Genomic DNA, 24,137 nt, shown 5'->3' with positions numbered 1-24,137 from the left:
TAACCAAATTGAAAAACTTAACATAATAAATAGAAAAAAAGTAAAAAAAAAATTAATATTATAAACAGAAAAAAATAATTTTACTTAACTTTTTTGCTTTTTTTAAATAATAATATTTCCCTATACATCTATTAATCGGTTTGGCTGGCTGGGTCTACGTAGTGCGTAGGATAGGATGTGGTTCCAGTACGCATGACATATTGATATTATGTTTTGCCATATTTCGAAATATTTTCCTTATAATATACTCCTCTTTTTTTTTTTCATTAAAGAGACAAATTTATTAAAAGATAAAAAGATGCGGATAAAAGGGAATGTTACAGAAAGATTATTTGAGCAGAGCCCCAAACAATTAGTAAAGAAAGGATAGCCCAACTTAAAGTGAAAGTAAACAAAATGCCCAGACTGAAAGTCAAAGAACCCATAGTTCATCACGCGCGAGCATGCTAGCTGCCCTGCAGAACCAAAAACAAAAAGTTCTGTCAATCAAGGACCTTTTTAAGATGAAGGACTTTCTGGAACCATTGAGACCCGCCACCACGAGACCTTTGAGCAAATTAAAGCCTCACGACAGATACATCACAAAGGGTATTGAAATCATGTTGGGTGTTATAATGCACAGAGCATGTCATCCACAAGGAACCAGTTGTCTCCGCAAGACACTAAAGCTCGTGCAAATAGAAGATGCTGATAAGAACAACACAATAGATAGAAGATAAAAAGACTTCAACAATCAGAAGGAAGTAGTACTGCAAGATGGACCCCTAAATGGCTGCTAATAAACCTAGAAGTCCCCGATTATTCATGCACAAGCGGGGAGTTTTTTGGCACAAGCTGTGCTAGAACCCTGAGGATGATCATGAGGCTCATCCTGTGGGCGCTTCCTTGTAGCTCTTGAGTAAAAGGCTCGTTGTCATTGCTTTTTATAGACAGTGAAGAAATAGGAACACAAGAAGTTGACTGAAAGCTTGTAGTGACAAATAAAACAAAACTCCAAGACTGAGTTGAACGCTTTTTCGAGAGGCAGGACTCACAGAAGGACCCATCTGCGTTGAACGCTTCTCATCCGAACTGGGAGGGGGAGTTGGGCTCATTTTATCCGATCCAAAAGTATGAGTTGGGCTAAGTTAAAGCCCAAGCAGAAACTCCAAGACTGAGTAATGCCCCTTTGCAAAAGATACATGGGCCGATTGAGGCCCAATAAACTTGGTCTGAAACAAGGTTCTTGCAGCCGACATTGAGCACAAGTGATCAGTGTGCGCAAACTCCCCACATCGTCGACGTGTGGGCGCAGCGTGGTCAACAATAGAAGACAGTGAAACAAGCTTACCTGTATTGAGATGAAAAGAAGGCAACTGGCCGAACTGAAACTGATCCTGAATGGCAACTTTAAAATGGAACCCGCCTCCATCGAACTTAGGGGGTGTTTGGATAGAAACCAAACTATGGTTTCAGAAGTGTTTTTACGGATTACGAAATAAATATGTGGAGGAGATTACCTCGTTTTGCAGAAAAGTGCTTCTAAAACCATGGTTTTGGGTTTCCCAAACACCCCTTTAGTGGATGTATCATAATCCAAATAACAGCCAAATAAACTCCCAAGTTGTTAAGCAACCGACTTAGCTTGTGTTTGGAATACTGTAGAGAGGAGAAAACGCATCTTGGAAAGAGTGAAACTTTAGTTGTTGGTTTATTTAAAAGTGAGGTATTGTCTTGATTCGCTTTTGAGTCAATAGGCTTTTGAGAAAAAATTAGGTTAAAGGAAAATTCAAAATTTGTAGCTTGAAGAAAAAAGCCACCGTGGAGAGAGAAAAATGATGACAATGAGATTAGAGAGGAGACTGAGGAGTGTCTCAAAATGGTTCTTACCTTACTTTAATAAAAATTTAAAGTTACTCCAAAAAATTCAATAATTATTTATTTCTATGGTCCTATTTATAAGGTAAATTTTTTTTTCCTTGATCATATTTATAAGTCATTTTTGGCATGAATTTATAATTTTGTCCTTTAGATAGTTATTTTTTTAAAAGATGTATACATTAAATCGGGTAAAGTTGGAAGGTTGTTATATTTTAATAGAAAGTTAATACAGTTTAAAGTTTTTTTAATCTGTGCAAAACAAGCTAAAATTGCCTCATAAATAGGACTGGAGGAATATGTTTATAAAAGTATCCAAAAAAAAACAAATAATAAATTTAGAAAAAATTGGGAAAAAAGTCTTCATTAAAAATTTAATTGGTGAGAAAGACTTAATAAATTTTTATACACACAGGGTAGCAGCACTTTGCAAATTAATTTTTTACACAAACCCTTTAGTTTAAATCTTTTTTACCAATTTTCTTACTAACAAATATTATTATTTTATAATTATAATTTTAATTATTTTTTAACAATTATTACATTAAAATCATATAATATAAAACAATACTATTCTATATAATTCATGTCCTTTTTAGTCATTTTATATGCAAACTTATTTTTTAATTAATTATCTAAACAAGTTTCAACATTTCCAATTGGCCTTTTATAAATGCTAATCCAAATATAAATTATATTATATTAACTGACTTTTATTCTAAGTTTTTTTCTATTTGAATATACAGAGATTTAATATTATCTGGTTGGATTCATTTTTAACAATAAAATTTCTATAAAAAAAAGTTGGGATAGATCTTGGAAAAAATTGTACCAAGACCCAATAAAAGAGAAAATACTATAAAAAAAGTCCATGAACACTAGGTAATTGCTTAGGAGCGCTAAAGAGACTTGATTGCAATAATAAAAAAGGTAGATAGGAAAAACAGAAAATATAAGGCTTCCATTGCTTAATTTGCTCATAGTAGACCTTATTGCCCATAATAATGTAGATAGAAAAAAACTAGATAAGAGACAGAGAATTGATTTTTGCATCTTTGAGCTCCTTTATATGAGAAAGAAGAGTTTGACAGCAAAGGAAGGGTGGAGCATCTTTCTCATCATCATTACTGAATTTGAGCACCTTCCATCTTTGTTATGTCTGCTGATTTCGAGATTCAAAACTTTCTTTCCTCTTCTCTCCTAGAACATTTTGATCAACAAATTGGATTTGGATATAGGTATGTAAAAACTCATTTTGCCCCTTGCCCTTTGCCCTTTAAGTGTTGAAAAGCTTTAAAAACTCTTGCCAAAGATTACTGATAAATAAGGAATCACGGTCACTAATAATCTCAACAGGGGCACTATGCAACCAATACACTTGATCTAAAAAGTGTTGAGCCAAACTTGAAGCAGAAAATGGGTGAGATGAGGAAATAAAGTGAGCATACTTGCTTAATTGATCAATCACCACCCAAATAGTATCCTTCCCATTAGATCTTGGCAACCCTTCAATGAAATCCATAGTTATATTCTCCCAAACCTTGCTAGGAATAGACAGAGGCTGCAATAACCCTAGATAGGCTGTTGTATCATATTTACATCTAGCATAAGTGTCACAATGCTTAATGAATTCCTTCACTTCTTCAAACAAATTCTTCCACCCAAATAGTGTCTTGACCCTCTGATAAGTGGCATGAATTCCATAATGTCCCCCTTAAGTAGTTGAGTGAAGCCATTCCAGGATTTTAGTTTTAATAGCCACATTGTTTCCCACTACCAATCTGTTGTTCTTCCTCAATAAGGCCCCTTCATAAGAGAATTTCCCAACTGAACCTTGCTGTCAGTGTACAATAACAACTTCCTTTAAGATAGGATCTTCTAGCCAACTTGCCCTAATATCTTGCAGAAGTTTATCAGAACAAGTAGACAAGGTAATCTGGAAAATCTCCATTTTAGGCATTCTAGAAAGGGTATCAACAACATTATTGTTGTTTCCCTTCTTATAATGAATCTCATAGTTGTATTCCATCAATTTAGACACCCAATACATTTGAAAAGAGGTTTTTAATTTCCGATCCAGCAAGTATTTCAAGCTTTGCTGATCCGTTCTAATAACAAAAGGCCTTCCTCCCAAGTACTGATGCCAATGCTCTACTGCCTGAACCATTGCTAGTAACTCCTTTTCATATATGGAAAGACTTTGGTGCCTAGAAGCCAAAGCTTTGCTAAAAAATGCAATTAGTTGTCCCCTTTGCATCAAGACTGCACCAATTCCTGTCTCATAAGTATCAGTTTCCACCACAAAAGGTTTTAAAAAATCTAGAAGGGTTAGAATAGGGGCTACCACTAATATTTCTTTTAATTCCTTAAAGGTAGCTGCTACGGCAGATGTCTATTTAAAACTGTCTTTCTTTAATAGATTGGTTAGAGGCCTCACCAATTCACAATAGCCCCTAATAAATCGTCTATAACAACCAGCCAACTCCAAAAAAGAACAAAGTTGTTTAATCGACTGAGGTTCAAGCCAATCCAACACTGGCTTAATCTTCTTAGGATCTGTAGAAAGCCCTCCTTCTTTGATAATATGGCCCAAGTACTCCACCTGAGTTGCAGCAAAAGTACATTTGTTTTCCTTAACAAAGAAGTGGTTCTATCTTAAGATTTGCAAAACCTGCCATAAGTGTTGGAGGTGTAGATACATACTAGAACTATAGATTAAAATGTCATAAAAAAAACCAGCACAAATTTTTTTTAAAAATTTCTGAAAATGCTGTTCATAGCTCCCTGAAAAGTGGCAGGAGCATTAGTGAGCCCAAAAGGCATCACTAGCCACTCATAGTGATCGGAATGAGTCCTAAAAGTTGTCTTATAAGTGTCATTAGGCTTCATTCGAATATGGTGATATCCTACCCGCAAATCTAATTTTGTGAACCATCTAGCCACTCTTCTACCAAAGGAATAGGATACTTATTCTTGACAGTCCTCCTATTAAGCTCCCAAAAATCAATACACATTCTCCATCAACCATCCTTCTTCTTAACTAGAACTATGGGTGAAGCAAATAGAGAAGGACTTTCTTGAATAACTCCATTTTTTAGAAGGTCGTTGACTTGCCTCTCTATTTCATCTTTCTAGATAGCTGGGTACCTGTAGGGTCTTAGATTAACTGGCTCTCACCCTTCTTGTAAGACTATGGGATGATTATGACCCACTCTCAAAGGAGCGAGTGATTTAGGTTTAGCAAACACATTCCCAAATTCCCGTAACAATTGTCTTACACCATTTCCAGCATCATTCTTGTCATCATACACCACTCCCAAAGGTTGATCCTCAACCCCCTCTATTGCTTACAGAAGGAAGAGTTGACTCCCTTCTTCCAATTGATTATTCAACTTGCTTACAAATTGGCAATTCTCTTGACAAGTAGGTTGTAGGGTACACGTATCATCCTTGTACCAAAATGTCATTGCCAAGTTGTCATAATCCTAAGAAGCACAGTGAACTACACCCTTCAACTACTTAACCCCTAAAACAATGTCATATGTCTTAATGTCCATGATTCTAAGATCCCATTCAAATTCCTTCCCCATCATATGCCATGTAAAATTCCTCCACCACCCATAAACCTTTAATCTTCCTCCTCCAGCTACTCCTGCCCCTACAATGAAGGTTTGACCACCCCTCCATCCTAGTTTCCTAACGAATTGTAAGTCAAGATAGTCATGAGTAGCTCCATCATCAATCAAAATCTGAATAGGCCGTTTTCCCACATAACCGTGTAGTCTCATTGCCGAAGGACTCTTAGTCCTTTGAATTGCGTGCAAAGAAATCTGGAAACACTCAGAATCTTCTGTAAGGTCACCCACAATCTCCCCTTCCTCAACTAAACCATCACCATTTGAATCTAAATCCAGCAGATGGAGTTCTAACTTCTAGCACTGAGGACAATTATGTCCTTTGCTAAATTTCTGGTGATAGTAAAAATAGAGGCCTTGACTGCGATACTCCTCAACCTCATCAGGAGTCAATTTCTGGGAAGTGGTCACCCTGTTCTTAATGGTTGAAAAGTGGGAGTTCAAAGAAACAAAGGACCCTGTGCCTAGCTTGGAAGAAAACGCAGATGTTTTGGTGGTTGGAAGAGTGGGTTTGGAGCTAGTAAAGTGGGACCCAGTCCCAAAAGAAGTAGCTTTCGACACTCTCCATCTATTCCTTGTTTGCAACACGTCAAAAGTAGGTTTCTTGGAGGGCAGTTTCCAGTCGGCCTCAGCGCATAGATTCATATCGTGAATCTTAGCCATATTTCTCGCCTCGTCCATAGATTGGGGTCGTAAAATGTGGACCTGTTGAGCAAAATCAAGATGTAACCCCTCTATATAAGTCTAAACTGTATGATTTTCTAACAAACAGAGCTTGTAAAGAAGATCATCAAATGCATTGTTGTAATCATCCAGGCTACCCAACTGTTTCAAACGCTTCAATTCCGCCATGGGCTCGTCAAAGACAACACCGAAGCGCTTCTTAATGGTAGTTCGATACTTCAACCAAGTTAATGGAGTTCCCTCGGTGCCTTCTTCCAATGTTAAATGCCAGATGTGCGCCTTCTCATCTGAATACAAACTTACGATAGTCACCTTCTATTCGTCAGGTGTTTTGTCCAACTGGAAGAATCAATTGCACTTGGCTAGCCAACTGGTGATATCATGACGCTGAAAGTAGGGAAAGTCCATCTTTATAAACTGCGTCGGAGGTTGATAGTCAAGCCCCTCAAGTCGTGGTCGTGCAACTCGCTGAAGACCATCGCGCCAAGCCCCATGATTCCCAGACTCACGATCTTGTTAAAGATTATTGAGTTGTGTGGACAATGCCTTGATAGCGTCGGGTAAGACTTTTAATTTGCATAATTCTTGAAGTTTCGCTTCAATGGCCTGCAATTGATTGGTAGAAGCCTCCAACATTTGATCTCTGGCTAAATCAGAAGGAGTGATGGGCATAAAGGTCAAGAAAGGACTGCTCTGATACCACTGATACACGGCTATAGAAGAGTATCAGGGAGCAGGGAAAGAAACAGAGAAAATAGGAGTTTAGGGACGAGAGAGAGAGAAAGAACAGAGATGATAGAGAGAAGGAATCTACTGAATATTATTCATGAATCATTCATTAATTACAACATTAGGCTATCCGAGTCCTATATATAAGAGTCAATCTATGGCTCATAAACTTAGTAATACCACTTTTAATCCCACTATTTATGATTATATATCAAATACATATAGGAGTCGGTTTTACTATTCCATAAATTAATTTTATTGGATCTTAAACAGTCCCTGAGGTAGGTACAGCTACAATATTAGTGTTAATCGAAAATACTAAACAGATACATATCGAAGTCGGTTTTACTATTACACAAATTAATTTTATTAGATCTTAAACAGTCCATGAGGTAGGTACAGCTACAATATTAGTGCTAATAGGAAATATTAAATATATACATATAGGAGGCACTTTTACTATTCCACAAATTTCTTTTATTTATTGCATCTTAAACAGTCCCTGAGGTAGGTACAACTACAATATTAGTGCTAATTAGAAATACTAAACAGATAAATATAAGAGTTAGTCTATTGTTCTAGAAATTAATTTTATTGTATCTTAAACAATCCTTGAGTTAGGTACCATTAGAGTATTAGTTCTAATAAAAAATACTAAATAGATACATATAGGAGTCGGTTTTATTATTCCAGAAAGTAATTTTATTAGAATTGGAATCCCTGAGTTAGGTACCACTACAGTATTAGTGCTAATATGAAATACTAAATAGATACATATAGGAGTTGGTTTATTATTCCAAAAATTAATTTTATTGGATTTAAACAATCCTTGAGTTAGGTACCATTACAGTATTAGTTCTAATAAGAAATAATAAACAGATACATATACGAGTCAGTTTTATTATTCCATAAATTAATTTTATTGGATCAGCTTGGACGTGTGCAGTAGGTGATGGGCATACCTTTAATTTCTTAGTCATCTCTAGTTTCCTTTTGGTTTTTCCTTTGTATCTAAAAAAAAAGGGAATTACTATTTGCCTTCCAATAACACAGAAATTCAAAAGAGAGGTAGGGAAATTGAACTTGTTACCGGGGGTTTGGACCCTAAGGAGCACTGAACTTGTGAGGACAAGGAGATGGACTTCTCTTTGGAAAATCCAACTCCTTATTCAGTGAGGAGGGGGGGTCAAAATTGTTAGTCCGAACTTCAGGCAACTTGTCGTCATAGGGGACGAAAGTAGAGAGCAAAATCTAGAAGTCGTAGGCCTGAGGCAACTTGTCATCAAGGAGCACGAAACAAGGGAGCAAAATGAGGCCGCTATACTCACTAGGTTCACGATCGCAGTGCTTAGATTAATGTCTTGCTTCTATTCTAGGCTAACATTTTGTTTTATATATGGAATTTCATTTTTCCCCTTTTCTTTTTTGATTTCGGAGATGAATTTTTTTCCTCTAACGTGTGTTTGGCTCAACAGAGAGAAGGGAAGAGGGGAGGGATTTCAATTGAGGGAAGGGAGGGCAGGGAAGGGAGGAGAGATAGAGGGAAAGGGAAGGAAGAGGAGGAGAGGGGAGGAATTTTAATAATTTTTTTGTTTAGATTGATTAGAGGGGAAGGAAGGGGAGATATTTTAAGGATACCTTATTTGACATAAGAGGGAAAGGGACAGGAGTTATTAAAAAATTAACTATTTTACTTTTACAAAATTTAAATAATTTTTTTAATTTTATCCATATGTATGAGGCAATTTATCAACTTAAAAAAAAAAAAAAAAAAGCTGGATTGTGCTTTTGCCACAAGCACAACTCATTGAGCAGTATTAAAAATTAAATATAGGAATTGAGATTATGATTAAGAAAATTTATTAAAAGAGTGCTTAGCATAAGAGATTGCTTATTATATGGGATTAGCCAAACTCATATATGTGAGATAGGAAATTTCATGGGAGAGGTAGTATTCTCCAATTCCACCTCTATGAGTTTACTTAATCTCATATAACAAGCAATTATTCATGTTAAATACTATTTTAATGATTTTTTTAAACTGCAATCCCAATTCCTATATCTCATTTTCAATACTTCATACCAAATAAGATCCAAATACCCATGCCAATCCCCAACCAATCCTCCCAAGCAATTATTCATGCTAAAACGGACTCTGTTTCTAGGCACTGGACTAGGTTGAACAACGCAGTTCTTGTGTTTGATAAGAATCACCCACTTTTGTTACGATTCATACAAGAATTTGCGTTGAATTTTAATGGCAACAAGTGGGGATATAACGGTCCATATCTAGTGTCAAGAGTAGTTGAGTGAGTGAAAGCAGAAGATGGTCTAAACTTGAGAGTGTTACTTCCAATGGCGTTTTATCCTGTGGTTTGGACCAGAATAAAATATTTACATATAAAATAAAATACACTAGAATGGATTAGTCAAGGGAAGTTGATGAAGAATATGCATGTTTTGAGTGTGGTTATTAGAATAGGCGATGGATTTGTAAAGTATGAAAAACTATTTATGACTGGTGAATAGTATAGTAGTTTTATATCTTATATGGTGATTTATTATTATATTTATATTTCTAATTCTTGAAGCCACTTTATGTTAGATTTAATAAATTAGTTTTTGTTCAAAAATGATTTTTCTAAAATGGCAGCCTCTTGTTCAGAGATAATACAAAAACTGCATGTTATGTCTTTAATAAAAAGTTACAAAACATTTGAAAATTGCTTACTGACAAACTGAAAGCGCATATCAAGTTCAAAAAATTAAGTATAGCACATAAGTGAATAACCGCTCAAAATATTTAGGAGAATTACAATTAAATCTTAAGGAAGAGAAATAATTACTAAAAAGTAACCTGTGCAAGATGATAATCTCTGGAACTTATTTTGTATTTTTTTTTTCATTCAAACTTTATTGTAATTCTTTCAAAATATTTGGTCACCTAAAAACTATTCATAATATTTATAGCATTCGAATTTGAAATTTATTTTGCACAATATTCTGCATAAAATATACCATTAATATTTATGTAAATGTAAGTTTATTTAATGCTTTGTTTGGATGAGAAAAAAAGTTGGGATTAAGAAAAATTGGAGGAGGGAAAATGAAGAGGAGATAAAATTGGAAAAAAAATATTATCATTTCCTCAATTTGCATGAACGAGAAAAATACATAGAGAAAAAAAATAAGCAAATATCTAAATAACTAAAATACCCTCATATCTAAAAATATATAATGTTTGAAATCAAATTAAATATTAGAATGGAAAAATCATATTAAAATTAGTATTATCAAATATTTGATTTTAATCTGGGCAAAAAAATAATTTGATTTTAAATTATTTCATAAATACTACCTCCGGTCCTTAATATAAGACTCCATTTGACTTTTTGTTTGGTCCTAATTATAAGAGCCCAATCCATTTTGTCTATCATATTTATGCATTTTTTTCCAAGATAGTCCTTCTAATAATGGTAGTTCTAGCCAATATACTTAATTAGTAAGGATATTTTAGGAATGACAACACTTATTTATTACAAATAACTAACTTAACTTACTTCCTTAATCTCCTCAAATAAGTCAACTGGGTCTTATAATTAGGACCGGAGGTAGTATATGTTACTATATTTAAAAAAATTATTTTCAACACAAAATTAAAAACATATTTTTTAAATTATATATAATAAAAAGAATTAAATAAATTATACATTCTTTAACATTATTAATAAATGCTAAAAATATAATGTAAAAATAAAAGATGAAGGGCAGGAAGGAAGAATGAGTTTTCTCCTCATTTTCTCTTCATATATGCTGGAGACAAAAGTTGGAGAGGAAAAGGAGTGAGTCTCACACCCCATTTTCTCTTTAGCTTTTTTTCCTCTTAGATTTTCTCCTTCATTCAAATAAAAGAAACTCATTTCTCTCTTTTTTTTTAATAGTCTTTTTTCTTCTCTCATTTTCTCTCCATTGAGATGACGGGTAAGTAAATCTTAGAAAACTCACATTTTATTTGCTAGAAAAATTGCTGTCTCAATCGGGAATTAAAAAGATAGAATTATGTGATTTTTTTGGGCCAAGATAGAGATTTATGTAATGAGAAAACATTTCTAACCTATTTCTAAAATAAAAAATAAAAAAATTGAGTTAGATGTTACAGGCTCATCAGAGTCAAGGATTGGACTTTTTAACTTATAGAGCACTCGTAAAGATGCCTATGAATTATCCCCTAGCAAGATTTTGATTTGTGATGTGGAACTGAATGAAGGCGGGAAAAAATAATTCATTGCAACGACTTTGTTTGATTGAGTTTGGGCTTAGGCCTTCTGAATCTATCTTTTATAGAACTTTGGCAATAGGCCCAAATTGAAATCTGCTTTAATGATTAAACTTTCATAAATTTACATTGACTAGTGAAAAGTGAAAAGGGAAAATGGAAAAAAAAAACCATTAAATTTCAAAATAATAAATAGATGATTTGACATGTCAAAATTTATATAAAAATAATCAGCATCTCCTATTTGTCATTTTGAAATTCTAATCCTATATGAAAAGCCTTCAGTCCATCTGGCTTCCTCTTCATTCCTTGGCTTCTTATCCACATGATAAACCACATGATAAAACGACGTCGGAGGCAAAATAGTGAATTTCAACACTTCTTTAACCCTCTCAACCACTCTGGAAACCATGTAAGGAACATTATGCCCCCATTTGTTCCCATCAAAACCTGTTTCAAAATCTTCAATGAATCGAAACATAAGCGGGTGATTCTTGTCAAAAAGAAGAACTGCATTATTCAGTCTTGTCCAGTTCTTGCAAACTGGGTCCATGCCTTGTGCAGCAATAGAATTTCTCAACCCGCGAAAAACTGAAAAGATTTAAGCACTATGAAATCTGTGTCTAAGTATATTCCTCCATACTTTTACAGAATCACAAGTCTTATGAGATTCGATAGATTCTGTGACAGAGGAATCTTACCTGGGTCCTTCCCTTTTCTCAGATCATGGAGCCATGCTTTTGCAGGAGTCTTACGAAACAAACTCTGCAAATCTGGTGTCACAGATGCAACTTTGAACCCACGATCGATCGCGAGTCAGAGGCCTCAGAATCCTCTTACCATGTTTGGAATCCAAAGTTCTTGATACTATGATCAAACACGCTCTGGGATGAACCTTGAAAAGAGTTTTTAAGGATAACAATTCCCTGCTTCAAAACAACCTCGCTGGGGATATCCAAGTTATGAAAAACTGAGATTCACATTCATTGCTCAAGATTCCCAGTAACTCTCCTGTGAAACTGACGAGTGACGACGTTGGATTTCAAAATCCTGGACTCATGAAGTTTCTCTCGAGCCAGCCGATCCCTTGGTGTTTTGTTGTGAGGTTCCATGGCAGCACTGGAGCATCATGATCCTCATCGACTCGTTGCATGGGAATATTCGAACGACGAAGAACTGCGCGGGAAAGTGTCGTCATTATGTTGTTTCCTTTTGTGTTTATGGGATTCTGCAAAGTGCAAACCCATTAAAGAACGACGTAGGACATAATAATCATGGTTCGTTGTTTGGCACTTGTGGATACACAAAATTATAAAGGCAAAGAAAGAGATTACGAAGATGATGGGGAAACTGGCTCGTCCAAGCTTTTTTTTTGTTTTGGTGCACCGTCGTCCAAGCTTTCTCCGATAAAAGGTTTCATTAGAAATATGGTTATATTTCTATTTTGAAATGAGATATATATCACAGGAAACTAACGAAACTTTGCAGTTCATTAAAATTATAAACAGTTATGGCTGACTTGATGGGGGAAGAACTAGAGTTTCAGTTTTGATGAACACCCTAAACTCATGAGATCTAAAGCGTTTATATTTGATTTGAACAGTCCAGATTTAAAAATTTTAATTAATTATTTTTAAATAGAAAACTATTTTTTGAAAAAAAATTATAGTTAAGAGATTATCTCTATTTTAAATTCTATACATATTAAAATAATTATTTTGAATAAATAAAAAAAATCAAATATGGCCCCTTCAAATGAAATATGAATGATCTAAATCTGATAAGCTTAGAATATTCATCAAGGTGATGAGCATCGAATCTGGTTCCGAAGATCTGGTCTCCAAGATTACATAGACAGAGAAGATGGCTTGGAAGAGTCCAGTTAGAAGATGGCATTAATTGGTTTATAATTTGAATATCCATTATATTGCAAATTCGGGTTTGAAATCAGTAAATCAGATATAATTTTTACTAATTTAAAATTCAATATTACATAAACTTCTTGATTTTTAATTACAATTACCATTGCCTCAGATAAGACTAAAGCTTCTTTTCTTTTTAATTTGGGGAGAATAACATGTCAAAAGACATGTCATTCTTTAATATTTACCTGTAAATATAATTAATTTTTTTATTTGTTACCTATTTGTAACACATTTTTGTGTGAAAAGTATATCTTCAGTTCTTAACTTCATATGTGGTTTGATTTTGATCTCTTAATTCCATTAGGCGTCTTTTTCAATTTTGTAATTCTAACATTGTTAACAAAAATGCTACATTAAAATTTTAAATACTAATAAAAAATACTTACTTCAAATTTCTTATGTCTATTATGTCAAGTTTTTTAATTACACGTGTGATTAAAGAACTTGACATAATAAATTAAAAAACTTGATAAAATATTTTTAAATGTGGACCGATTAATTTTAATTTTCAAAAATAATAGTGATTGACATAAAAATAATCATTTGAGACTAAGGGTTAATTAAAGAAATGAAAAAAATATTTTTAAAAAAATTTAGAAGACTAGATCGAAACAATCTGCGTTCAGGCACTAATGATTTCCCTATGTTACTTCATCCCTTATTTTTACAATTTTAAATGCCAAATTTGTAATTGTGTTTATGTTTTCTTTCCGCCTGTTCGCAAGCAATCTTTTTTTTTTTTGGTGAAAGTATTGTTTCCAATTAAAAGTGGCACTCCTAAACAGTTTTTTCTATTTACATGAATTCAAGTTTTTTTTTTTAACCTGAACATGAATTTAAGCTGGAAACTTCGTGTTTAAGCTATCAAAACTTGCTCAGCTCAAAAAAAAAAAGCTATCAAAACTTGCTATGCTAAAACAAAAGCGTGTTGGTATGTTAATGTTTTTTATACAGCCATGGCCCATTGACTAATGTACTCATTGGTTACATCACTCATACCAGAGATTTGACGTGATTTTTGCTTATATATCCTTATATAGAATAATTAATTAATAAGGATTATCAACCCTATGTAAAGAAGTTATTGAATAAAATATAATTATCCACGCGCAACAAGTATGATTTTAATTTTAATATTATTGACAGATGAGACATCACATCTGATCTACGAATAATGCAGAAATGTGATGCGTGCATGATTAGTGCAACGATGACATTAGAAGTTAATTAAAGAAATTTAATTAGGTTTATCGAATATTCTTTTGTTTTATCGTCTACCATATCTTTTTCCGTGGAAATTTTGAACAAAGCCATTATTATAAACGGAACAAGGTAACACACTCAATATTTTTATTGCATTATTATTTTTATCGTCGTTGTCATCATCTTAAGAACTATATTGAATTATTTATAACCTAAAATTTTTATAAACAATGAAATTTATTATAATTTTTTTATTTTATAGTGATTTTAAAAATAATAGAAAAGGATATTTTATAACTGATATCTTTATTAATAAGAAGTGTCAAATATGTGACAGTTAAACATAGCAAAACTTTGACACCAAACTTTCCCAAAGGTGTTGGAATTAGAGCTATTTTCATTTGTTTGCATTTATTCATAATTATATATCTTTCCGTTTTCATTTTATTTTCAAATAAACAAACACATTATAATTAGCCAAAAAATGATTACATGAACTGAAAATTTTAAATTATATTCAAGTCATGAAATACATTGACCCTTAAACTAAAAGGTGATTTTGTAACACAATTTTAAATCTAATTTCCTTTTCTAGTATTGCCTAATCTTAATTAGTGACTTAATTGGACTACGTAACCAGGCCAGAAACTTAGTTATATGATAAAAATGAACTAGCACTCACATAACTGAAATAAAATCCGCATGATTTGTTTTTTCAATAAATGACGTATGAATCTATTCTTTATTATCATTAAAAGTATACATCATTTTAAACTATTTAATATTATGAGTGAATATTGCCGTTAATTACCTACCTGATCTTTGTTATTAATTGCGATTTTTTTTATTAATACATCAATGAATTGGAAAAGAAAAATTGTGGTTGGAAAAATTTTTTTAGAGAAGTCACACAATTGGTAAATTATAACTTATTTTTTAGAGAGTGATTTTTTTTTTATCTAATATGATTATATGATATGTAACTTACTTCTAACTTTGCATATAATTTCAGTATAACTTAATGGACAAGGTTATCTTATCACTTTAATCCCCAATTTTAATAAAATATATAAGTGATATTTTTTATTAAAAATGATCAAGCTTACATACTCGAGTATATTGTTAAATAATAAGAATAATCATATTTAGTTGGATTCATTAATGTAGACGATATTCAATTATTCTAATAGTGCTTATCTCTTATTTAGATCATCTGGAATAAATTTACGTCATTAATATCATGTTTTACTTTTTTTAAAGATTTTTTCATTAAAAAAGAATGTAAATTAAAAATAAAATTTGTCAATTATTAGTTAAGAAGATAATGATAATTCTAACTTGAAATAAAATTTAAATTTAAAATTTATATCATTCAAATTTAAGATAAAAGGATAAAAAGCTTCATTAAAAAAAAAAAAAAACCAAGAAGGTAGCAGCAAACCGTGTTCATCCACATCACTCATCACCACAGCTAGCCGCCACACCATGACGTGCACCCTGGTTGCTTCTAAATCTGACAAATTCATCCCTAATTAATTCAGTCTTCCTTCATATTGTCTTCTTGAAAGCTACAATCTCTCTGCTAGCTACCTCTGCTTCATCATCATTCATATCGAATGTTCTGCACCATGTTTGATCGCAAGATTCTTATACGTGCCAAACTCTGTATCATGTTGTCTTTTATCACTTTCTGTGCAATGATTTTTCTTCTCTGTGAAGATATAAGGAGCCCCCATTATTCCCTGAATCATGAAGCTCCTGAGAAGTTTCAGTTACAATTGCAGAAACCCAGAATTCAGAAAGCAATAGAGTCAACGCTTTCCCACATACCCGTTGAAGATGAAGAAGAGGAAGTTGATAGAGGAAACCAGAAGCCTCTAGTTCCTCCATTGAATGTCACAGAAAAAGAAAGGATGGCTTGGTTCCGGAAAAGGTTTCACGACTTCAAGATTTTCGAGTCAAACAATTTGACCCGTCAGTTTCATGCTAGAGTTGTACGACTCTTCCGCCATGAATGTGAAGCTCAGTTCTTCATGACTTGGATTTCCCCTGCGAGCCTGTTTGGAAACAGAGAACTGTTATCCTTAGAATCTCTGTTCAAGGCTCATCCTCAGGCATGCTTAGCAATCCTATCAAGAACTTTAGATTCCAAACAAGGGTATAAGATTCTGAAGCCTCTTATTGATCGTGGATTCAAAGTCCAGGCTGTGACACCAAATCTGCCATTTTTGTTTCGGAGAACTCCAGCAGAAAAATGGCTTCATGATCTGATAAAAGGGAAGAAGGACCCAGGTGAGATTCCTCTGCCCCAGAATCTATCAAACTTAATAAGACTTGTGGTTCTATACAAATACGGAGGCATCTATCTAGACACAGACTTCATAATCCTTAAACCCTTCAAAGGATTAAGGAATTGCATAGGAGCACAAAGTACGAACTCTGTTTCTAAGCACTGGACTAGGCTGAACAACGCAGTTCTTGTGTTTGATAAGAATCACCCACTTTTGTTACGATTCATACAAGAATTTGCGTTGAATTTTAATGGCAACAAGTGGGGATATAACGGTCCATATCTAGTGTCAAGAGTAGTTGAGAGGGTGAAAGCAGAAGGTGGTTTAAACTTGAGAGTGTTACCTCCAATGGCGTTTTATCCTGTGGATTGGACCAGGGTAGGTGGGTGGTTTCAGAAGCCCAAGAACAGGGATGAAGCAAGATGGGTGAGAGCTAAATTGATTCAGCTTAGAGGACAAACTTATGGTGTTCATCTCTGGAACAAGTGGAGTGGCAAATTGGCAATTCAACAAGGAAGTGTTATGGCAAAACTTATGTCACACCATTGTATATTTTGCAATAATGTCTATAGTTCTTAATTAGCTATTATTTTTTCCCCGTAAATGAAGAGATTTTATCAGAGAAGGAAAATATTGTATTACTTGTTTATATACACACGCATAACTTGTGCAATAATTTTCAATGGCGCACACATTTTCTGAATCATATCAAACATTAATTTTTTTCTCTTTTCTAACATATACGCTACTTATTTTCATTCCATTTGCATTATTTTTTTGATTATTTCTATTACTTCTAATTAAAAATCTTTCATGCGTCCCTACTTAAAGTGAGTCCATTAGAAATAGTTAAAAAATGAGTTCAGTAAGGAAATTTGATTTCCTTTTAAAAGTCATAATACTATTTCTAATCTTTAATAGAAGAGCTACTTAACCAATTTGAGTAGATTAAAAAAATTAGTTAAGTTAATTATGTGTAATTAATATGAATTGATCTTCTTAAAGTATCTTTTTTAATCATGGCTATTCTTGGATGAAAACCTATTAACATGTGTAATCGATAGAGATACTTTAAAGAATGAATTATAAAATTGAGATACAAAATGGACTGAAATCTTGTATATAGAACCAAATTTAATTCTCATCTAATTTTTATTCTCCTCCAGTCCTATAAAAAGGATCTTATATTAAGGATATGAAAAATATTAATAGCCGGAGATAGTAACAAAGAAGGAGAAGATTTGTGACTGGTTCAAGAGCCATTGTCCTCGAAGATAGTAATTTTGAGGAGAGAAGTGGCATTGGTTAATTTCTGCTGCTTCTTCTCAGGTTATTCTGTTGCAGTTCTTTGTTGTTTTTGTTTGTGAATCGTGTGTGTGTTTGTATTGATAGTATTTTTTTGAGTGTTTATTCTTTGCTTTTTCTATATCTAGAAGCCGAGAAAGTACATTAATTTAATTTGTCCGTGGTTAATATATCCAGGTGTAGGCGCCCCCCCCAAAAAAAAAAACTGGCCTTTTTTTTTTGGCTTGACCTGGCCCCTTTGCATCTGGCCTGATAACTGTTTAAAAGGGGCAAAAGTCATCTTAAATGGAGTTTTATAAAAAAGGTAAGAAAGTGTGGATACAGTATTTGGCTGTGGATTATGGGTTTAAACAGATCATCCTGGAATCTGACACTAAAGAACTCATTGAGATGCTGTCATCAAAGGTGGTTAATCATAACAGTAGCCTTATGGTACTGCGAATTCAGGAGTTATTAAAGCGAATTTGGGAAGTCCAACTGAGATATACAAGTAGAGACAACAATGGTGTTGCAGATAGTTTAGCCAAGAGAGGAATTTCATCTTCTACGTTTTTTGTTATGTCATATGTGCCCTCCCGGTTTGAGGGTCATTGTGGAAAAGAAGAGCTTGGGATCTAATCCCTGTCTGGTTTAGTTGTACTTTGGGCGTGGCCCTCTTTTGTATAAAAAAAAAAAAGTTTTTGGTAGAATTATTGAAGTCATATTATAAAGTGGCTTTATCTCTATTCTGTTTTTTTCCGCCGAATTTATCTGTATTCCCACGAACAATGTCAAACAAATATTTTCTTCAGTATACTTTAAGAAAATTTTGGTTCACAATATGGAATAATTTGGAGAGTAATTAATATTTATTTACTAATTTTATTAATATAAATAACTTGAATGTGACTATTTTTTCTTTCCTTCAAAATCTCATTAAATATGAATATTTTTTTTAAAAAATTATCCGGCAAAAATGAAAAGAAAAAATTGGGAAAAGTCTACTACTAAAAATTTTATTTTTAAAAAATATAATATTTTTTTTTATATTTTGTAAATTCTGCACACACAGATTGGGAATAGTTTGGAACATTTTCTCAATTTTCCCAAATGAAAATTATCTCAAAGGCCAATGTGATGCACGTTATGAACAAGAAAAGCTCAAATCACGGAGCTATATGTACCACTAAACGGAAACCACCTGTTCGTACGCTAGAGATTCTCACGTCGAGTAAAAAGCAATTGATGACTTCTTTTACTCCTCCGCCATGCCACGTGTAATCGGATCCGCTCTGCCTTTTTCTTCTACTCACATGTTTAAACCCGCCTCTATAAAAGTGGCTTGTCCTTGGCGATTTTGATAGAATTACTTTGCATTCTCAGCCGCTAACCAACAAAAGCTGTGGAACCAAGAAAGCCAGGCACACCACAAAACTTTGCTGTGATCACTATCTCGTGGTTAACTTCACTCACCGAGTGATGGAAGCCCTCACCAGTTCTTACTCTAAGGCCCTTTTTGATGGCCTTGGATCTTCTTCCTCGAGGATTGTTCCTGCCCTTCATTTCTCAGACAGGCTTGAATTTTCCCTCTCCACTGATAAAGTCGGCAATTTTGGCTTCCTTCAGACGACTCAAAACAAGGGTATTTCCCCAGTTCGTGCTGTGCCATATGAACCCCAGGTCTCTTTCTTCCCAGAATTTTCATTTTCTCAATCATTCTTGTTTGTTTTCCTCTGCTTCTAGTGGTTTCAGCGATGTGTTTTGCTTCTTTTCGTTCTTGTTCTACCATATTTTTTATTTCTTTTCAATGGTAAGTTCTGTTTCTTGCCGTTGTTTGTCTTCTTCGAATATTCTGTTTGTGAGCTTCAGTCAGCACTTTTAAGTTCCCGCTGCTTCCTTTTTTGTTTTCTTTTCCTTTTGGCTCAAGTTCTAGCTGCTTTCTATGCGAAGTGTTTTAAAAAGGTTGCTTTCAAGATTCTTTCTGGATTCCCAATCTTTCCTTCATATTTTATTCGGCTCTTTTATTTCTGCAATTTCGCATGCGGCTGTCAGACAGAGCCTTTCCCCATCCTACAGTTCCCTTATAAAATTTCTTATTCTAAGAAGCAAAAGATTCTGAAAGTGAGTGGAAAGACCGAAATCCCCCCCCCCCAAAACTTTTCTCTAAGGCGCTCCTTGTTTCTGATTTCTTTTCTTTCCTTGTGTGGGTATCTGTATAGAAGTTTGGGAGTATCCGGTGAGATTCAATCTTTTCTTGTATAACATGTTGCAGGTGGACTTGGAAACTGAAGAGCCTCAGGCACAGCAAAATGGTGGGTCCTGATTACCTTTTACGAGTTTTCTACTGTACAATATTCTGTTGTTTTAAAAATTCTAAAGATAATATATGGATTGTGCAGAGGAAACAAAGGTTGTTCGGATCAAACTTCAGTTACAAAAAGACTGCTTGTTCGGCGAACAGTTTCTTGTAGTGGGTGATGATCCTATGATTGGTGCTTGGGATCCCTCAAATGCACTACCAATGACCTGGTCAGAAGGGCATCTCTGGTTTGTTGAGATGGTGAGTAGAATCCATTAATCTAACAGAAATGTGAAGACGAGAATAATTTTTACCTGGTGGCATAAATAGACTTTCTTGTGTCTAAATAGGATGTGCCTATGGGGAGGACAATCCAATACAAGTTTATTCTGAAATCAATGTCTGGAGATATTATGTGGCAGCCAGGGTCTGACCGAATTGTTAAGACTTGGGAAACTGTCAACAGAATAACTGTTTGTGAGGATTGGGAGAATGCTGAGCTTCAGAAAATCACAGAGGAAGAACAACCTGATTACTCAGATGGGCAACCCCTGATTGACTCAGAAATGTCAAATTTTTCGGAGAATTTGGATCATCCTGAAGAAGAGACGGTATCTGATGCAACCAATGCACTAGACTTTGAAGACAGCAAAAGTCGTTTAGAGGAGAAACCACTTGCTGAACCAGACGTGCAACAAATTGCAGGTGATATCACTTCTTCTTCCATGGAGAAGCCAATGGCTATTGTTGCAGAAAATATAGATTCATCAGAAGATGCCCCCAAGAGTACACCTCGAAGAAGAGGCGTGAACAATATGGTTCTTCAGAGTGAAGTTACAGTTCATGATCTTGAACACATGGGAAAAGTTTCACAAGTCAATAATCAGGGAAAGGAAGTTTTGAAGGGCAACCTATTTGACTTTGAAGGAAGTCCTGTTCTTGTACCTGGCTTGACTCCACCTAAAACTGAAGAAACAACTAGTCATAAAGTGGAAGAGAGGGATAACAAGGACACTTCAGTAGAAGCACTTGAAAAGAAGGATCAGGACATGCCAGAGGTAAACTCTTGATGAGCGCGATGATCCTTTTCTCGTCATGCCCTCCTAGTTTCTTCTTCATTTTTCTTGTTCAAACCTACCTTAGGCAGAAAAATGGTTGATTCTGTTTCCAGCACAGGGGCTTCCTTTTCTTTTTGTTTTTTTTTTTCCTTGGGGCTTGGGGTTTCTATTCTACTAATATTACTTGCATAATAAAAAGGAGTTTTTTTTTTCCTTTCTGTTTTTTCTTCTGTATGGTCTCTTATGTTTATCAATGGAAGTAAGCTTTGTCCATTTCCAGGGCACATCAAGTTGTTTCTTAGTACAGCATTTCTGCATCTGAATGTGCAAAAAGAAAGAAAGAAATGATATCTCCAATCTTATTGATAATAAAATAATACAATTGACTATACCTATTTTTATAAGCAATAATCGACTTCTCTGTCAATTATGATGAATTACCAAAAAGCCAAGCTATTATAATGTATGATGCAACCGAAAGCCATAAAACTTGCACCGTATCTAGATTTCAGAGACTCAGTTAGCTTTCCATTGTTAATGCGCGTTAGATTCACATGTTGTACTTTTGACCAAAAAGAAAATTCACGTTGTACGTTTTCCACCGCTTTTGTGAGCGCTAAAATTACTTAGCATCGGCATCACAAGCATCTGATGAGCACCTGTGGCCATAAATTTCTAATAAATCTGTGGCTTGTCCATGCTGGTTGAGCAGTTCTTTCAACTCTTCTGTAGGTAATCTATTATTCTGCATTCCTCCCAAACAACCTGAAACTGCTGAATTATTGATGTTATTGTTTTTTCATTGCTTGATGGAACTGAGAAGGTCCAATTCAATGAGGGGCAAGAAGAATCAGATGATGGGGTGCAGGTCAATGAAGAGGAGCAAGAAGAATCAGATGACGGAAAACCCCAAGAGATAGCTGAAACACTCAGTGATGAACCAGTACTGGTTGACAATGAGGGGCAAGAAGAATCAGATGATGGGGTGCAGGTCAATGAAGAGGAGCAAGAAGAATCAGATGACGGAAAACCCCAAGAGATAGCTGAAACACTCAGTGATGAACCAGTACTGGTTGACAATGGGCTTCCAGAGAAGTTTCATTCAACCACAGCTATAGCTAAAGTGCCAGAGGTTCACACGGCTCATGAAAATGTCTTGGAAAGTGATATTCAGTGGGGCCGTGGAATATTAAAGAACCTTCTGTCAAAGCTCGGATTTCCATGAGAAAAATTCTTCATTAGACTCCTGTGGATGAACAAAGAATGGGTAGGTCAAACTAACCATGGATTGATATACAAGTATGTTACCACGCTTTCAGTGAGACTTTTGACATGCTTATCCTCATCCATGAATAGTTTGGTTGGGTAATGTTTCAAACCAACTTTGTCTGAAACTTGTGTGGTTGTTCTAATCCATTTGCCATTTTGTTAGCCTGGCAAAGTGGGATGGGAGTCTAGCCATTTCTTGGCAGGTATTGAGTGTCGATACATAGTATGTTTTAAGGGTGTAATTTTGTTGTATATCATGCTTCTATATTCAGTTAGATTGTATGATTCTTTCAGTTTCGCTCTCTCTTTTATACAGTATGAGGAGTTTCAGGGGCAAAAGAATGGAGATTTGTTCATGAGAGTTCAACAGAACTTGCCTGTAAAAATTACATGTTGTAATGCAAAGATGTAAAATGCTTTTGCTTATTGGATTCCTTTTCTTGTTTTTTCCGGCTGGATTCCCTATTGGATTCTTTGCTATGAGAATTTGAGAAATCGTGAATCGTTAAATATGTAGATTTATGCGCTCCATTTGTATCTGGGATCTGCTGGCCTTTGCTCAGTGCCATAATATGCCTATTATGATTGGTGTAATCTTCACGTTAGTTCGATTTATCTTAGAATTTTTCAATGCTTTGAAGTTTCATTGGAACAAGATAAATTACCAGGAACAGGAACCATGTTACCTCAGGAGAGATTTCCAAAGTGGAATAACAAAGGATAGAAAGGATGCTTGGAAAATGAGAAGTGACGATGCTCAGGTCTTTGAAATGAGTGAAGCACATAACGTACGGCAATGGTAGTGGCAGGTTCAGCTGGGCCAGAAGATTAAGATACCAAATTTTTTAAGGAAAATATTCAGCAGGCGGCATCTTGTCTGCTTCATTAATTAACCACATGATGACTGTCCGCATCACTTAAATGTTGCAATCTTCGTGAAGATGACGACAACGTTATAGAATATTTAGGTGGTGGTGACAATTTGCAGAGTCCTTGCACTTGTGTTGGTTTCTTTCTGTGTTTTTTTGGGTTTCTGCCCCAAACGGTGTTATTAAAGAATCAAATATGAAATCCATCTCTTGATGCATTATAGTATTACCTGGAATGCACATACACAAACACGTCAATACTAAGTTCGAATCTAAAATCTCATCCAAACATAAATATGAATAGTGGCGATACCACTAAAACAATTGTCTCAAATGTTTTCAAAATTATCAAACTTGTACTAACCCAAATTGTGGGAGTTAGATAGCATCACAAAGTGTCAAACTCGATAAGTATTTTCTACACAAAATTGAAACTCAATTTTGGTTAATAAATACCAAATCACTTGTAATAAGTAACTGTAGTTGACACAATTGTTAAAATATAAACACGTTAAACTTGAAACAGTGGTTGCGAAAAAAAATATGTTGCATAAATTGTTCCATGAGGAAAGCAAAATTAAACCACCTCTTATTTATAAACAAATAAACCCAGTGCTTTGACCAATGGAGTCTTTCATCATTTACAAGTTTATCCCAAACATCACTGTCATATTCTTCAAATACAATTTCAGCATCCGGTCAAAAAAAAAAAAATACAATTTCAGCAGTTTGATATAAAATATTTAACTAATGAACTT

At 34.4% G+C, this 24,137-nt stretch overlaps 2 protein-coding genes and 1 pseudogene across 2 annotated transcripts; 2 read left to right on the top strand and 1 right to left on the bottom strand.

Annotated features, from left to right (window-relative positions):
* Window positions 1-11,428: 11,428 nt before the first annotated feature.
* On the bottom strand, window positions 11,429-12,451 carry LOC114742543 (lactosylceramide 4-alpha-galactosyltransferase-like; annotated as a pseudogene).
* A 3,309-nt stretch (window positions 12,452-15,760) lies between these two features.
* On the top strand, window positions 15,761-17,276 carry LOC114742542 (lactosylceramide 4-alpha-galactosyltransferase-like). Its single transcript, XM_028930773.1, has one exon. It carries the CDS (start codon window positions 15,926-15,928, stop codon window positions 17,177-17,179), a length of 1,254 nt encoding a protein of 417 aa, XP_028786606.1. The 5' UTR covers window positions 15,761-15,925; the 3' UTR covers window positions 17,180-17,276.
* Window positions 17,277-19,293: 2,017 nt separating this feature from the next.
* LOC114742541 (uncharacterized) lies at window positions 19,294-22,955 on the top strand. The gene is made up of 5 exons (XM_028930772.1): window positions 19,294-19,564; window positions 20,157-20,196; window positions 20,284-20,444; window positions 20,534-21,241; window positions 22,065-22,955. The coding sequence occupies exons 1-5, from the start codon at window positions 19,364-19,366 to the stop codon at window positions 22,464-22,466; spliced, it is 1,512 nt and encodes a 503-aa protein (XP_028786605.1). The 5' UTR covers window positions 19,294-19,363; the 3' UTR covers window positions 22,467-22,955.
* The last annotated feature ends 1,182 nt before the right edge of the window (window positions 22,956-24,137 follow it).

This window comes from Neltuma alba, unplaced genomic scaffold (assembly GCF_004799145.2).
Source record: "Neltuma alba isolate B1F8T4 unplaced genomic scaffold, ASM479914v2 tig00003809_pilon, whole genome shotgun sequence".
Lineage (NCBI taxonomy): Eukaryota > Viridiplantae > Streptophyta > Magnoliopsida > Fabales > Fabaceae > Neltuma > Neltuma alba.
This window is presented reverse-complemented; position numbering and strand designations above follow the sequence as displayed.

Coding starts and splice junctions, on each gene's coding strand:
- LOC114742541 (XM_028930772.1), top strand. CDS start 19,364: ATGGAAGCCCTCACCAGTTCTTACTCTAAGGCCCTTTTTGATGGCCTT. Junction 19,565..20,156: donor CTGTGCCATATGAACCCCAG/GTCTCTTTCTTC, acceptor AACATGTTGCAG/GTGGACTTGGAAACTGAAGA. Junction 20,197..20,283: donor GCCTCAGGCACAGCAAAATG/GTGGGTCCTGAT, acceptor TGGATTGTGCAG/AGGAAACAAAGGTTGTTCGG.
- LOC114742542 (XM_028930773.1), top strand. CDS start 15,926: ATGTTCTGCACCATGTTTGATCGCAAGATTCTTATACGTGCCAAACTC.